The 15,858-nt window shown below is 38.8% G+C and overlaps 1 protein-coding gene across 1 annotated transcript in view; it reads left to right on the top strand.

Moving 5' to 3' along the window:
• Positions 1 to 15,858, top strand: part of RBKS (ribokinase) — a gene marked incomplete at its 5' end in the record, with an annotated part of 31,217 nt that overhangs the window by 6,626 nt on the left and 8,733 nt on the right. Inside the window, 3 exons of the mRNA XM_008945011.1 lie at positions 1,692 to 1,754; positions 8,422 to 8,586; positions 13,741 to 13,832. Coding sequence (XP_008943259.1) covers positions 1,692 to 1,754; positions 8,422 to 8,586; positions 13,741 to 13,832 — 320 coding nt within the window. The remainder of the gene's footprint in view (positions 1 to 1,691; positions 1,755 to 8,421; positions 8,587 to 13,740; positions 13,833 to 15,858) is intronic.

Below are 15,858 nucleotides of genomic sequence, written 5' to 3'. Positions count from 1 at the left end.
GGAAAAAAAAAATCAGAAATTCCATCATATTGCACTTCATTGATACCTAGATAGGGCAGTTGAAGAGGTGGAATGTTTATGTCCAAGGTACAAATTTCTGCTGGTTGAATTTAAATTATCTCAAAGCATTAAAATATCTCAAAGCAGTGTTAGAGTGTCACCCCGTAGGTTAATCGGCCCTGGAGGAAAGTGGGATGTACTGCTGGTGAGGCAGGTCTGGGATCCCAAATTAAGTTCCAAGATTTGGAGGCAAGGCTGATTCAGTGTCCATAGACCTGTTTGCTTAGTACTGTCTTATTTCAGTCCCTGGCTTTTCATCTCCATTTAATCCTTGTCTAGACTATCTCTGTTGTTATATGTAAGGATACTGGGTACTGAATGAAAATCCTTGCTATAATGCAATAATTGCCAGCGTTCACATCCTGAAGTCCTTGTCATATGTCTTTCTTGTTTACATTGCTCTTCTGTTTCACAACATACAACCTTACCCCTTTTCTTTCCAATTCCAATCTGTTTTGTAATTTTCCCTTTTCCCAGTCTTCCTGTTTTCCACAACCTATCAGCTACTAGTGGTGCTCAGGCCGTTTAGACCTTTACTGATGTGTTGCTCTCTTTCCTACATTTGATTAGGGCAGCTTGAAGCTCATGCTGCTTGTTCTCTGCAGGATGAGCACTGAGAGCACAGAAGACACAAATTGTCTGCTTTCAGTTTCAGCTTGCAGACCTAGCTTATGGTGCAAAGAAGCTCTAATTGCAAGGAAAGTTCTGCTCTGACCCTTGTAACTCTGAGCTAGATAAGGCTGCCTCCAGGGCAAGTACCTGCAATGCATCAGCAAAACTGAATGAGCGTGATGCTGTGTGTTTTTTCAGCCTTGTTCAGATTTGAGCAGATTTTTAAATTGGCCACAAAAGGCATGTCTGGAAAAAGAAGACAACTTTTGCCCAATGCCAGGTCTACTCTAAATTGATAGAACACCAGAGCTTCTTTAACAAAAGGTTGTCAGAATTTGTCTCAAATATAACAGTATTTTTTCTTAAATATACTTCTTGGGGAAAACAAACACTTTTTTGACAGTTTTGTACTAGTTCTGCCTAAAGGAAACCCACCTGTCATGGAAAGTTTCAGACCACTGGTTAGTATTTGACAAGTTTGCTGACAGCTGAAAACAGGTTCTCATAAAGATTGTTCCTTATTTACTCCTGTAATAGACTTCTAGTTCATTTAACTGACTAGCAACCCAAAGAGGAAATGTACAGCCTCACCAGTGCCTTCATAGCACATGTTAATATTACTGCTGAAATGCAAATATACACAGAACTAAATGCTGTGCTGTTTTAATATTTTTGTTTTCTCTAGCCTCGCCTCTGTTGTTTCATTGGATAAAAGAAATACTTGCATGTAGGAGTAGAGTGCTTGAGAAGGCTGTATAAACAACATGCTTTCTCTAAAGCAGAGATGTAGCCAAATTAAAGAACATTGGACTCACATTTCTGTTTTGTGGGTGTAAATTAACACTTTCTGTTGTTGTTAGCTTCTCTGGCATTGTTGCACATGAAAGAGTAATTAGCATTTTTAAATTGCTGGAGGTTATGGGTTCATTTGAGATTTAATTCAATTAAACTGCATCACATGCTATTGGCTGAAAGTAATGTATTGAACTAATGCGTGCTGTAACTTTTCCCTTTCTTAGCATTTGTAGGTCAGACTGCAGATGCTGCTACTGGAACTGCTTCAATAATTGTCAACAGTGAAGGTACATATTTCTACTCTGAACTGTCCATTCTGCCTCTACAGCCATAAAAGCAAACCTTTGTCCTGTTGCTTAATTGGAGAATTCTGTTTTCTATATTTTTCTTTCTTTTCATGATGGTATTCACACTTTGTTGCACTTCCTTTCATTACAGGCAGTGCTGTAGGGTGAGGTGCTTAAAAGCAGCAGAATCAGACACTTAGATTAGCAGTGTGATAGCCATAATTCCATCAGCCAGCTGATCTCTCTAGTTTTACATTGGCCATAACATAGAGTGTAGCAGAAGGCCAAAGCTCTCATATTCTGGCACAGCTTACCTAGCACTTTTACCATGAAGAAAGGATTTGCCTCCTCAGCACACTAAATGAGTCATTATGCCCTGAATCAGGAAAGGAATTGTCCTTTAGTGTAAGTAGAAATATTTATGTTGATCTTGTAATATTACCACAATTCTTGATCCCAGGTTGCATCTGCAGTGATGAATGTGCAGTGAAATGGCATAATTGCTTTTTCTGTGTTAATTTTCCTTAGCCTGTGCCTTTGCTCTCATATTGCAGAGGAGGAGGAAAAGATGATTTGGCTTGTTTTCATATTCTTTTTCAAGATTGCTAAATTATCCTCTGAAAACTTTATCTTTCCCTCAAGCAAGTTGTGCAATTGAGAGCTCTTAGGAGAAGTACGCGTGTCTGGATCAACTTTTAGAGCTCAGGACTGTGAATGTTTATGCAAAAATAACAAATTAAGTGTGATTAGATTAGTTCATTTTTGGTGCAGCTAAGAGCCTTCATTTGAATAGCTACCACAGCTTAGCTGACACATCAATTTAGCAAGCTCCTGTGTAACCTGATGGTAGTACATTGGGCTACAGCTCAAAATGGGAAGGAGAACATGACTATTCACTGCAGGAGCAAACCTGGGAAGGAGCAGTGACTAAAGGCAAGTCTATACAGGAACATTCAGGAAAATTAGGCAAATCTATTGGAGATGTGAGTTGAATTTTCCCTGAGTAAGATTAATCAAAGCCTCACATGACAGCTATAATTCAGAAATAAGGTGACTCTAATATATTGAATAATAGGGATCTTACTTCCTCTTACTTCCAACTCCTTCTCTTGGTTTGGATCAGCAGGTAAATTACCACTGCAACTCTTAAGAGCTTCTTTCTTATAATGGATAGAGTCAGTACTCTGGCTGTTGTAACTAAGAGAGAAGGTGGGAATCCAATAGCACCTTCCCAGGCCTCACTGTTCTGTACATGTAACCATGTTTTGCACTAGGCTTGCTGTCCAGGATAGTTCAATACAAAGCAGTATTATCACATCCCAATTCACATGCATGGCCAGTTAAGATAAACATGGTCTCAACTTAAATGAACAGAGGATAACCTGTTAAAATCATAACACCATGAATTTTTCTGAAGGATAAAACCATCTTGTGGTTCTAAAACCTTTCTAAGCACTAAGAAAGGGAAACTGATTTTTCAGTGCCATGAGGTGCACCGTGGGCCTTCTTATGCATTAGTGTCAGTGTGAAGGGTCTCAGATAATCTTATGGTTCATGTAGCAAGAGGAATAATGCATAATGTCATGTAGTCTGCTTCTTTCAGAAACTGGAAAACCCTAAATTAAGTTACTGCTGGGCTCGGATTTCCTTTAAAATCTAGTAGAAGAGCAAACCTGGTCAGAACTATGCTATGAAGCAAACAGATGCACAGAATTGGTAATGGTGCTGGTTGTTACTTCTCTCTAAAACCATCTGGCGCCTGAATTGAGTAAATTGCAACAAAATAGCAGTACTTACGTGCTTCACTGTTGCAAGAGACACTATTTTTTTTTTTCCTGTAGAAACCTGGCTGATTTGACCTAAACAGGTTTTACAGCACTTTTCAAAGGGCTTGTCTACACATGCCTGTTGTACCACAGTAGTTGTGCTGGCATAACTGAAACAAGACAGCATTCAATGCACTGATATAAAGTAGTTTCTGCTAGTTCAAATTATATTTAAAAGGGAAGCATTTGAGGTTGGGGGTAGTGATGGTGTTTTATGTTAGGACAATGAGGGACAAATAAAAAACCAGAACTGTTATCTCCTTAAATCACCACGTTTTAATTGGTGTAGTTTCACACACCTAACCTGAACTTCATCTTACCAATTCTTTACAAGTACAGGTACTTGGGAAAAATACCAACTCCAATGGATGGAGTGAAATCACAGGCAGAAGTAGGAGAGATACTCAGGTAGAGGGGGCAGACTGTGATGGATGAGTGAGGGCAGAGGAGAAGAAAGCTGCAGAGAGCAGAGTCAGAGGAAACTTCAGAGTAAGCTTTCCCTGTTACTTCATTCTCTCTAGCTGGTGCTCTTGAAATTTTGGGAAGATTTTTACTGGTTACTGAATTACACAGCTATAACTCACCCATGATTGCAATTGGCAAAGTATGAAAAATTTTAAAATTATCAGATGCATTTGATATTCTCAAAGTTGCATTGTATTTTGGGACAACACAGTATAGTTTAAATAACGGATAGGTTGAATCCCTGCTTTAATACAAAATAGTGGAAAAGATTTAACAAGTTTATAGTGCTGCACTGGAAAATGTGAAGTCCCGAGATGCTGCAAAGGTTCCCTCTGGGCTGCTGGCAGAAATCTGTGCAGAAATCTTTCTGGAACCTCGTGTTCCTTTCAGTTGTTCTCTTTTATGCAACTGACTCTTCAGATAGGTGGTAGCTGAGCACAAGCTTCAGTTTAGGAGGACCTTGTACACTTTGAATCTGTACTTTCTCTCTTAAGGAGAAAAGCTAGTACATCCAGATGCTTTTCTTAACACGTTTTCTTTGAGGTGCATTTCACCACTTTGAACCCCAGCTTTTGTTTCCCCTTTCAACCTGCCTTCTCCACTAGCTCTGTCACTTGGCACAGCTTCTGCTAACAGTGTGCTGTGGAACGGTAAGAACTCCATAAAGTGATGATGTGTACTTTTACATACACATGTAGGGAGGGAAAAAAAAACTCTTAATGGATATTATTTTATATGATTACCTGTGAAATTTATTGCAGCTTTGTCTGTATCTGGTACTGACTGTTGACAGTGCCATTAAGCTGGCCTGACTGGGCCAGTAGTTTGAACCAGTCTGACAACTTCCATCTTCATAGCAAAAATTCAGTGGAGGGACAACAGAGGTTGGCAGGTCATGATTAAAGTGCTGTTGATTATTGCAAGTTAGAACTGAAAGCTCACCAACACAGAACGTTGTGAGATAACCCTCGCTTGAGATAGGCATGGTGCTGACTTTATGATAAGGATATTAATCATTCATGAACAGTGAATAGGCATTATTTTGTGAGTGAGTATACCTTCAATACCAAAGCACTGCTAGTATAAAAACATTCAAAATATATATTTAGATAAGGCTAAATAAACAAAGGCAACTTAAAACACACATGCCAGCTTATTTGAATTATACTTTTCAAAGAGAAAACCTTTGTTTTTAACCCACAGGGTTACGAAAAAATGTCACCTGAATTTTGTAGAATTTCTGTGTAGTGACATTCATCATGTACTTGAACGTTTTGTGTTCAAGACTATTCAATGCTTCTACCAAGCAATGGCACAGAAATTACGATACCAAGACACACCCAAAACTTGCCCTCCTATTCATGAACTATGTGATTTGGCAGGAAGTGTTTTTCTTGTAATGTTCCTTTCTGCTCACAAATACCATCTTTTTTCTCTATGAGTTATTATGTAGGAGTTCTGCTGCTGTTGGTATAAATGCATTGTTTGGTGAGTTTGGTGAGTTCTAAGCACTACTGATGACTTTCAGGCTCGCCATCCCATTTTAAAAAAATTATGGTTATTGCACCGTGGTGTTTACTGGTTTGCCTTTCATTTTTCCACTGGCAATTCTCATCTGGTGACAAATATAAAATGACATTCTTAAAAAAAAATCTAGCTTGAGTTATGTTTTTTTCTAAGAAGTCATAGTAGCAGGTTTAGAAGCCCCACTGAGGACAGTATTTACACATGCAGCATTCACACTCTTTTAAGTATTGATTGGAGCCAATCCCCATCTGGTACAAGCTTGCACAAGCTTATCAGCTTCCTTTAGCTGTTTTAGCTTATGGCAACCACGAATGTAGCCCTTAATAATCTAGCTGATGTCTGCAAAACTTAAAATTATATCGAAGCTGAGAATTTCAAGTCTAAGTAAAGATATGTTAGAATTAACTGTAATGCAGAAAGTACATTTTTGTCATTTTGTTTGTGGGTAAAATTTTACCTCACTTGGGCTTTTTGAATGTTAGGTATACTGCTTAAGGCTTCACCTAGAGTTAACAGACATCTGTAGGCATTTCCACACAGCAGTTTATCTCCTCAAACAGGTATCTAAGATATGTGAGATTTAAAATCCTTGTCTCTCCTTCTTTTTGAAAGAACCTCGAAAATGAATTTTTAGAAATTAGTTTTTTAGAATTTCTTAGAATGTGGGATTTTTTTTAAAACTCTAAAAAATCATTAATGTTGGACAAGATGAATCCCACCCCTCTTTGCCATCTGTCTTTAACTCTGTTGTCCCTGGTGCTGATTCCCCATCTGATTTCCCTGGCAAGAAGTAATTGCCTTCAACAAAATGGTTGCTGATAATACAAAATTCTGGTAGTAATTGTGAGTGCATGTGTCCAGATTCTTCTATCATGCACACTGCTCTGTGGTGCCTGCTGTCATTCACAGTTACCGTGGTGGATGTGGCTAAGAACAGAATGTGGCTTTTTCCTTCCAGCTTGAATTAAGCCCGTGTGGACTGTTCCACTGCTGTAGGTACTGCATCTCACTGACAGGTCTGAAAGTAGACTTTAAGTCTCTGACCTTTGGTAGCAACAAAGAAAAGCTTCTGCCTGTGATCCAGTGCAGCATGGTCTACCTTGAATTTGCACATGTGGGTTTAAGCAAACAGCCCTCCTTATCGCCTTGGGCCATTAGCTCTGAAGTCTAATAATAATATACATGTCAGTACAGCTAAATAGTTCAGCAAGATAATGCAGCAAGACATGTGGATAAAGTCTGAGATTCTAGGTAGCACAGAGTCCAGGCAGCAATGGAACATTTTTTTTTTTTCCACTGATTCCCTGCCTTTTACTGTTTGCACTGCTGCACACTATAAGCTTTCAAAATACATGCTTGGCAGAATAGGTGCAATTTGCCTTTGAATGGTTCCTCAACAGGATTCAGATATCTTTGATAGCATTTACTTGTTGCAGAAGGTTTTTTATCTTTTTTTTTTTTTTTTTTTTAATCCAAGATGCCCATCACTGTCTGTTGAAAAGCAGGGCGTTGGCTTTAAATGCTGAGGTTTTCCTTTTCATATGCAGCTGTTCTGTACCAAACCATTGACAGCAGAATTGCTTTGGAAAGCTTGGGCCCCTCCCTCTGAGATCACTATATTATTCTTTCCATTGTCCTGCTTTCTTTTCAGAACATATTTTGAGAGACAAGCTTTGCACGTTTCTTATTCAAAGGACTTTGAAGTCTCATTCAACAAAAATAATGTATTTAAAAACATAAATATTTATTTACAGAGTAATTCAGTTCATTACAGAATTGGTAGCATTTAATGATTGGCAGTTCTTAAAGGAATCTTTAGCGGGGGCGGGCTGGGCCTGTAAATCAAGGAACAACTGACTTATTGAATTTAATACCTGAGTGATTAATAGTAAATACTAATGTGAAGGCACCCATGCCTGAAGGTCTCTAGGTGTTGTAACAGATAAAAAAAAAACCAAAAAACAACCAAAGAGAGAATGGAAGAAACTGCAATAGAAGAACACAACTTGCATGTCTGAAGAAAAACAAAAGAATATTTGGAACGTACATAAATGAACCTCCTCACCTAACTGTAAAACAAACTACAAGAATGAAAAGGATTTTAGATGTGCTGTGAGATGCTGCCGTGCTTCTGCACATATAGCTTTGCTTAGACCACTCTCCTGGCCAGCTTTCAGTGCAGAAGAATGTGTCACCCACCTTCTTTACTCACTTCTGATAAAGCTTTCATTAGACACAGGCATTACCTTTCTGAGTTTTGATGGCAAGCTCATTCTCATGGTTAAGGCCCTAACTTGAAGTGTCACAGGTAAATGAGCAAGCCTGCCTCTTTGGAAATCTTAAGAATGTGTAGTTTTCATAGCATTGTGAAATACTGTCTGCTTCCAGATGATAGGAAAATTAAAATTTTTATGGCGTTTTTGGCCATAATATGTACTCAATAATTACATCGATGGTTTTGTCTTCCAAGTGCTACTGGAGTATTTTAGGAAAATGTAAATATCAGCCTTAGTGTACATCCCCAATCTCCACTGTGACTAGTACAGTGCTTCTTTAGAGTTCATAGAAGACACCAGATTAAGACTGGGGAAAGCACATCCATTACTTTTCCTGAAAAAATATATACTGGATTATTTGTTCAGTGTAGCATCCATTAGTCCATTGATCTTTTTTATTATCTTCTGAAATCTTTAGATGTTTCAAAATGTAAACAATGCATCCATTTTTAGTGGGTTTCTTTTTGGAAAGCAAATGGAAATATTCATCTAAAATGTATTATAGAAAAGCAAGGAACTGGTTTACATACTTCATTGCATAACTTAACATGAAAAACAATATCTTCTCTCTAGGGCAAAATATTATTGTCATAGTCCCAGGAGCCAACCTGCTTTTAAATTTTGAAGACCTGAAGATGGCTTCTCATGTCATCTGTAAAGCCAAAGTGGTTGTTTGCCAGCTAGAAATAACCCCTGCTGTGTCTCTGGAAGCACTGAAAATGGCACGTGCCAGTGGAGGTAATTTAATATAAGCCATTCTGTCTCTCTCCTTTGTGTTCCATGAAAAATATTCTTTATCGTGCTTTCTAAATGAAGATCCTGTGGTCTGTTCTGGTTTCTGTCATACTAGTTTTATTTAGAAATGAAACAATAGCCAAGAAATTCATGCTACTCTAATGAAAACTGATTTCAGTTTTAAATTTTTGCAGTGTTTACCTTGAATGGCAAATCAACACATACCCTTATATGTATGGTATACATACAACCCTTACCCCATGTATGTCTGGTGCTGCCATTCCTACTATTTTCATGCTGTGACTAAATACAGTATAATGTTGTTAGGTCAGGAACTATGGGACTGACTCTGGTGTTATTCCAGAGCAGGACAAGCATAATGAATGCAAATCAGTAAAGTTCCACACAAAATGAAGTGAATGAAGTGACCTCAAAACCAGACTTATGCCCTTGTTCTCCCAGTATAGCAGTAGCTACGGCTGTGGTTTTCTATGTAGAATTAACATCCTTAAAATAAAAACAAAAAATGTTTTCTCTTCTTAACTGACATTCTTAAAGTGTGACTTGGCATGCTGCCATTGAATAGACAGGGTCATGGCCTGTGAAATGATTAGTAAATTGTTTCTTTGTGGTAGTTTTACACGTTGGCCATTGTTCGTTCAGCGTAGCGTATAGGTAGCTAAAAGCTGGCACTTTGCTGGGACAGGATGGGTTTTCACTACTGACACCTTGGGTTTGATGTTTAAGTGCCTGTAATGCTTTCGGTTACTCAAGCATAATTACCACACCATTTGAACACTAAGCAAGTAATTATGCAAGTGAGGCATCTGTATGAGATGAAAAATATGTTGTTTGCATCTATGCAGAAGATAAGGCTGGGAGGGGACAGCTCATAGTATGGTCAATCACACAGCAGGTCAGGGATGGAACTGGGATCAGAACCAACTGTTTCTTTGCAGCTGGGCCCAGGCTTGCTCCAACAGATCATAGCATGCCAGGACTGTTGACTCTGCAGACCTCCTTCTGCACCAAGTTCTGTTGTGCACCTGCTGTGGTCACTAGAGGTCACGCACTAGTGAAGCCGTCGGACGTCACAGGACTTTGTGCATCATGTGCATTTATTTTGTGCTAATTTAAGGAGCTATGTTAGATGCAAGGCTGGGAGAGAGTGGCTCTGAAACTGTGGTGGTGATAGTCATAAACTCTATAAGCAGAAGTGTGCAAGGGGAAAAATTATTATGGATTCTGTTTGAAATGTCAAAACTGGGTTTGTGCAAGTCTAAATAAAAATTAAAAGCTTTAGAGATTTGAGTAGCACCTGGAATGCTTAAAATAGAAGGGGGGGGAACAGAGCTTACTATATACTTTCATTATATTTTATGCAAGTGGATAAAAGCATTCTTAATCTGGTGGTTAATGGACTATAGCTGAGCTGTGAGTCAGTACACATAACTTACTTTGTCTGCTTCTAACTCTATGCATAGTTTTGGTGAGATGCTTCACACTTCTGTCACCCTCGTAGGGCAGGATGCCAGCCTATGTCAGAAGGCAGGATTGTCTTTAAAGGCAATTTTAAAAAAATCCAGCCCTGATACATGGAACAGATAAGCAAGCACTTAGCAACTCCAGACAGCACAGTATATCAAGAAAAGATAGCAGTTAGCTGTGGGCCAGGTGAAGTTCTGTGCTGTCAGTCTGCTATCATTGTGCAGGTCTCCTCTCAGGAAAGCTTTGGTTGCTTCTGATTTAACTCAATAGGCTACACGTGTTCAAATGTCATGTGCAGGCAGATCTAAGTAAACAGCTGAGTTTGTAGCACTGTAAAAATCTATCCTTAGCCAACTGTAAATTGTTAATGCAATTTCCCTTCTTTTAGCCTGCAATACCCTCATGTATAATGCAGTACTGCATGTTAGGATGTGCACTAGACTATTTTTGTTTAAAACAGATGCATACCCAGATGCCTCAAACCTCTGCTTCAAGGGCTTTTTTGCTTGTGTTTCTTCATTCTTGCTAAAAGAAATAAGATGGAGAAAGAATGTGGACACACAGGCAAGACCTTTTACTGCTGTTCAATGAACATCACCTGGATATGTAAGCTAGAGAGAGACCTCTTATATTCTAACACCTTCTCTTTGTGAGACGGATTGTTAAAGATCTTGTAACAATCTTGGAGAGAAGGAAGGGAAGGGGAAGGAATGGGGATTGTGAATAATTATATCAAGTGGGTATAAATTGTAGTGGAACACTGGCTGGAAAATTCTAGAGTTTTAATGATCACATGTTGTGAAGCTGCTGCTGCTTCCAAGAGGAGTACCACTTCATAGATGGGCAAAATGCTGTTGTATATCACAGACTGTAAAGCAGCTTTTCAGCTTCTGTAATGAGAGACTCCATAAAAGATGGCTGATATTGTCCATCCTATTGATACTATAGTGAAGAACAGGCTGGAAGCAGCCTCAGTTATTAAGATTCTATGTCACTTGAGAGTAAAGGATGCTTCAACTTTTCAACAGGTGCTTCAACTTTCTAATCTTGGGCTGCAATTTTTCATACCAGCTGTTTGTCTGTGGTTAAACTCTTTGTAATTTCTGCCAAAGCACAGTGGCTGCAGAAACCAGGCACTGGAAAATGCCTCCCACCCTACTCCCTTTTAAATTATGAATACTGACTACTTTAGAATTTACTTAAGAGTCAATAGCAAGGGACCTTTCTCTTAAAGATAAGGCTTTACAACAGTATGGAAATCTGCCTGATTTTTACTGTAATATCTGCCTTTGGACAATACCTACTTTCACATAGACTGGGTTAGAGATTTACAGATACCTTGCCCTGGGAGACTATCCACACAGGCAGTTGTCCACTTGGTCAATACCTACTTTCACATAGACTGGGTTTTACAGATACCTTGCCCTGGGAGACTGTCCACACAGGCAGTTGTCCACTTGGGCAGCATGACTTTCAGTGTAATTCCAGAATCTGGTTTTGGACAACTTCTTTTTTACTGTTACAGATCTCTTGTTGGCCCAGGAAGTGCAGAGCAGGAGCTTGCTTGCTTTGAAGACACAAGAGACAAAGCTGGATGGGAATGCTGGGGAGGGAGAGTAGGTTTCAGACAAGGGAAGTGTAGGAGGGATTTGCTTGATATTGGGAGTAGCAGAGGAAGAGAGTACCTGAAGGAACAAAATTGGAACAGAGAATGGGATTTGTTGAATAGAGATTGGAATATGGAAGTAGAGTAAGGGAGTAGTAGGTTGTGGGTAAAAAAAAAAAAGCAGTCCTCCCTCACCATAAGGAAAGGGGGCATGAAGAGATACAATGCCATGAAAGTCAAGTGAGAAAGGTTACTATTGCATAGTGCCTATGCAGGGAGGCACAGGGAATGGAAAGTAGGTGAGGAGAATGGATCTTGGCAAAGGGAGAGAAAGATTCTGGCAGAATAATAAATTGGTGTTCCTCAAGGCGGCCAAACAAATTACCTTCTTCACAGCTTGAAAGAGAGTCTTAGGGTTCCTCTATCTCCCTCCTGCTCAGCAGATATTAATTGTGGGAGCAAAGTAATAGTAATGCATTACACGCTGTTCACAACGAGTCTGTATTACTTAAAACCCAAGTCAGAACACTTCCAGTGCTGCTCCTGACCCATGGATATGCCACAAGACAGAGTTTGTTTTACAATATGTGTTGTTTGTTTATTTTACCTAGGAAAGTATACCTTAAAGATTTGTGGTTGGTTTGTTTGTTTGTTTGTTTTGGTTTTGGTTTTTGGTTTTGGTTGTTTTTTTTTTTAAAAAACGCCTTTATTAGGATTGCAATTCAGAAAATAGGAAATGCAAGAGTTAAGGTTGCCTGTGAAACCTTAATTTGTCTCCTTTCTGCATATATATTATGTTGCAGTCTTTAATTATGTGATCACATGCTGTTTTTCCGTGGTATGTGATCATATAATTAAAGAGTTTATTATAATACATACTGTATTGTAATAATAAATGGGAGCCAAATTAAGTTTTCATTGGAAATCCTGATCTTGCCATTTTCTGACTTCTCAGTAAATGTCTTTGTCACTTTAATATTGTTTTTAATGGTGCAGGTGGAGAAGCATGATAAAATTGTGACGTCAAAGGCTAGAAATTACAGAATATTAATCAAAATAGTGGTCTACTAAACTTCACAGTACTCAGATTTCAGAGAGCTCTGTGCATCTTTCTCTTTTAGGGCATTAACTGGGATTCAGAAGTGTTCAGAGTGTCTGAACATTATGTGCTGTAGCTTAGGGTCTAAATATGTGTTTAGGTCTGAAAATTTACATATCCAAGTTGGAAGATTTGATCACTTACTATAAAGGATATTTCTGAAGTAAGAGAGCACACTTTATATAAAAATTATGGCCTTGTGGTTAGGACACAGAAGTATTAATCACAAAATTGGGCAAGTGATAAACCAGGTCTGCAGACTTCCTGTATTAACAGTGAGTAAGTCACTTATACTGTCCTCATGACAAACCTTTTCTGCTGCTACATGGGGCCTTAGGCTACAGTTTAAACTTAGGTTAACTAACATATTCTACCACGTGTTACGTTTAGGTCTGGCTCTGCCAGATAGCATATTAAAAATACACAGCACCTTGTCTGCACTACAGTTTTATAATGTGGCAGTTTCAGCAGGTTAGGTAACACACTCAGAAGCACGCTTAGCACCTTGTCTGGACATGCCCTTCATTACTCCATGCCCCTGTTCCTTCATGTACAGAATGCAGATAACAACACTGAAAAAATTCTAGAACTAAATCAGTTCTTGTAAGACTTATTAAAATCCTGGAAGAAGCATCATCAGCTGGGCAAATTGCATTACTGTCTAAAGCTTCTTTCATTTTATTTTTAAAATTTAATAATTTCTTTGGTTATTTTTTTTTGTTGCTACTTTTTTGTCATGTTCCCATCATGACAGGTGTCTGCACATGAATTAAAGGGGAACTTTAATATAATAAACGAAACTTTTAGCAGTTCTGTAAAATGAAGACAAACAAATTGAGAGCCATTTGTGTGGTAATAATAAACATTGTAGCCAGTGAATTAACCACAGTGGTGTTTCAGGTGATTGTTTATGCATCTAAAACACTAGAGATTTAGACTTTCTTTTCTTTTTTTTTCTTTTCAGTAAAGACTTTATTTAATCCAGCTCCAGCCCTTGCTGACCTAGATCCACAATTTTATACCCATTCTGATATCTTCTGCTGCAATGAAACTGAGGTAATGGTCATATGTCATGTTAAAAAAAGGAGTCTTAAGCAATAAACTTTTAGAGGGATTCTGTTCTCAGAAATGCAGCATAGAGAGCAGGAAAACTGAGGCACGCTCCTCTTACATAGGACTTCTGGAGGTGACAAGTTTGATCCCTGGCCTAACATGCAAAGAGTAGTATTGTAGAATACCTTTAGATTGCATTCAGAATTAAATTGTTTGCAGTGGGAAAGTTGTGTCCAGCATTCCGTACAAGCAGATGAATAAAACAAATCCATAAAAGGACACTTAAGTCATTATCATTGCGTGGTAAATATTAAAATAGATCCTTGTCCTTGTTCTGTGGTCCCTTGATATGATTAGCAGGAATGTGCTAACCATAGTGCCATGACAGTTTTAAACTCACTTGCCAGGAGGTGATGCACACATGCTGGCCTTGATGGGGGATAGTAGCTACATATGCCTCTTCCTGCCACCTCTCTTTTCAGTGGATCTGTTTCTCTGGACCTTCAACTGTATGTGTTCCTTTTTTTTTTTCACCCCTGTTTCCTTCCTTTCCCTCTCTTTTCCAATTCAAGTGTATTATTTCTCCCAAAGGAAATTATTTTTGTCACAACAGACAAATTAAGCTCATCTCATACAGCTTTCATTTAAATTACTTATTTCCTAGCATTATGCATGCTGTGTTCCTTCCCCTCATTCTCTCTTTATATAAACAGTAATGTGAGAGAAGCAACTTAATGGACAGAAGCCATTCCTTGACAATAGTTAAAGTCATCTCCAACAAACCTGTTTTCTGCAATGAACATGATACCTTTGGGTGGAGAGGAGGGGGAAGAGCTAAGATAAAAGCATCACTCCGCTTACTTATAGGGTATTTTGTCTGTTGATAATGTTTGTCAGACCAAGTTCTTCCAGATTCAATTACCCTCTATTGAATTTCTGTTAAAACCCATCACAAACCCTGTCAAAGTTCTCAGCTCACAAGTCTTCTAGTGTTTAAGGGTTGGTCTAAGTAACCCAAATAGACATCTGAATTTTATTTGGCAATATTTCAGTATGTGTCTGCCATGCTCGTATACTCCAGAGCATTCAGGAGTCAGCAAAATAGTGAGTTGGGAGAGGCCACAGCTCCTCAGGGCTCTCTGGAAGTCAGAGTTTCCAGTGCAACTGGCAATGATATTTGTGGCTCAGACACTGTCCAACAGCTATCAGAACTCAATTATATGTGATGAAGAGGATGCTAAGGCAAAGTAATTATTCTTGTCCAAGGGACTTTCAGGACACCCATGTGGTGTTTTCTTCATGCTTTCAGAAAGCACTTCTGCCTGGACTGTGCCCCTCCATCAGCTAAATGGTGCAGCGGCGCACGTTTTGGGCTGAGCACACCCATACACCCCCACCAGTTTAGTAAATGTCATTCATTGTTTGCTTTTTTCATAATGTCTTTTTTTTTTTTTTTTCCCCTTGCAAAAACTTATCCCCCATATGTTAGAAACAAAACTTTGTTTTTCATTACTTGTCTGTTCCTGACTTTTCTCTCATTGCTCTTTGCAACACACATGTTAAAGTTTTCCCTTTGTTAGACACTGTTGCTAGAGGACAGTCTTGAAGGAGACATTCTTTGAGAAGTTCAGCTTTCTGGAGCCAGGGTATATTATTATTACCATCACATGGAGAAAAGAAAATTACTTCTATTAGGAGAACAAGAAATACAGGTGTATAATTATAATAGATCCCTGCTCATTCATCTACCTTTCCTGCAGAGCTGGGGGTACAGTTTGCATTCTTTTCTGCTATTTTCTTTTTAAAAAGTAATTACTATTTGAAGGTAGCTGGGATCACTGTGTGCACAGTCAGACACAGAAATACACTCTCAGCTGGTGAGGGGTCTTATCTCTTCTGAGTTTATGGGAACAGTAAACCTATGGAAATTCCTGCCAGCCACATCATGGGCGCACAGATCCAAGTGTGGGGCTCCTACAGCATATTCAGAGAACAAGAATGGCACATAAATACCTTTGCTTTTAACAAT

This window comes from Merops nubicus, unplaced genomic scaffold (assembly GCF_000691845.1).
Source record: "Merops nubicus isolate BGI_N331 unplaced genomic scaffold, ASM69184v1 scaffold5750, whole genome shotgun sequence".
Classification (NCBI taxonomy): domain Eukaryota; kingdom Metazoa; phylum Chordata; class Aves; order Coraciiformes; family Meropidae; genus Merops; species Merops nubicus.
The sequence above is the reverse complement of the archived record's forward strand: the minus strand, read 5'-3'. Positions and strand labels throughout refer to the sequence as shown.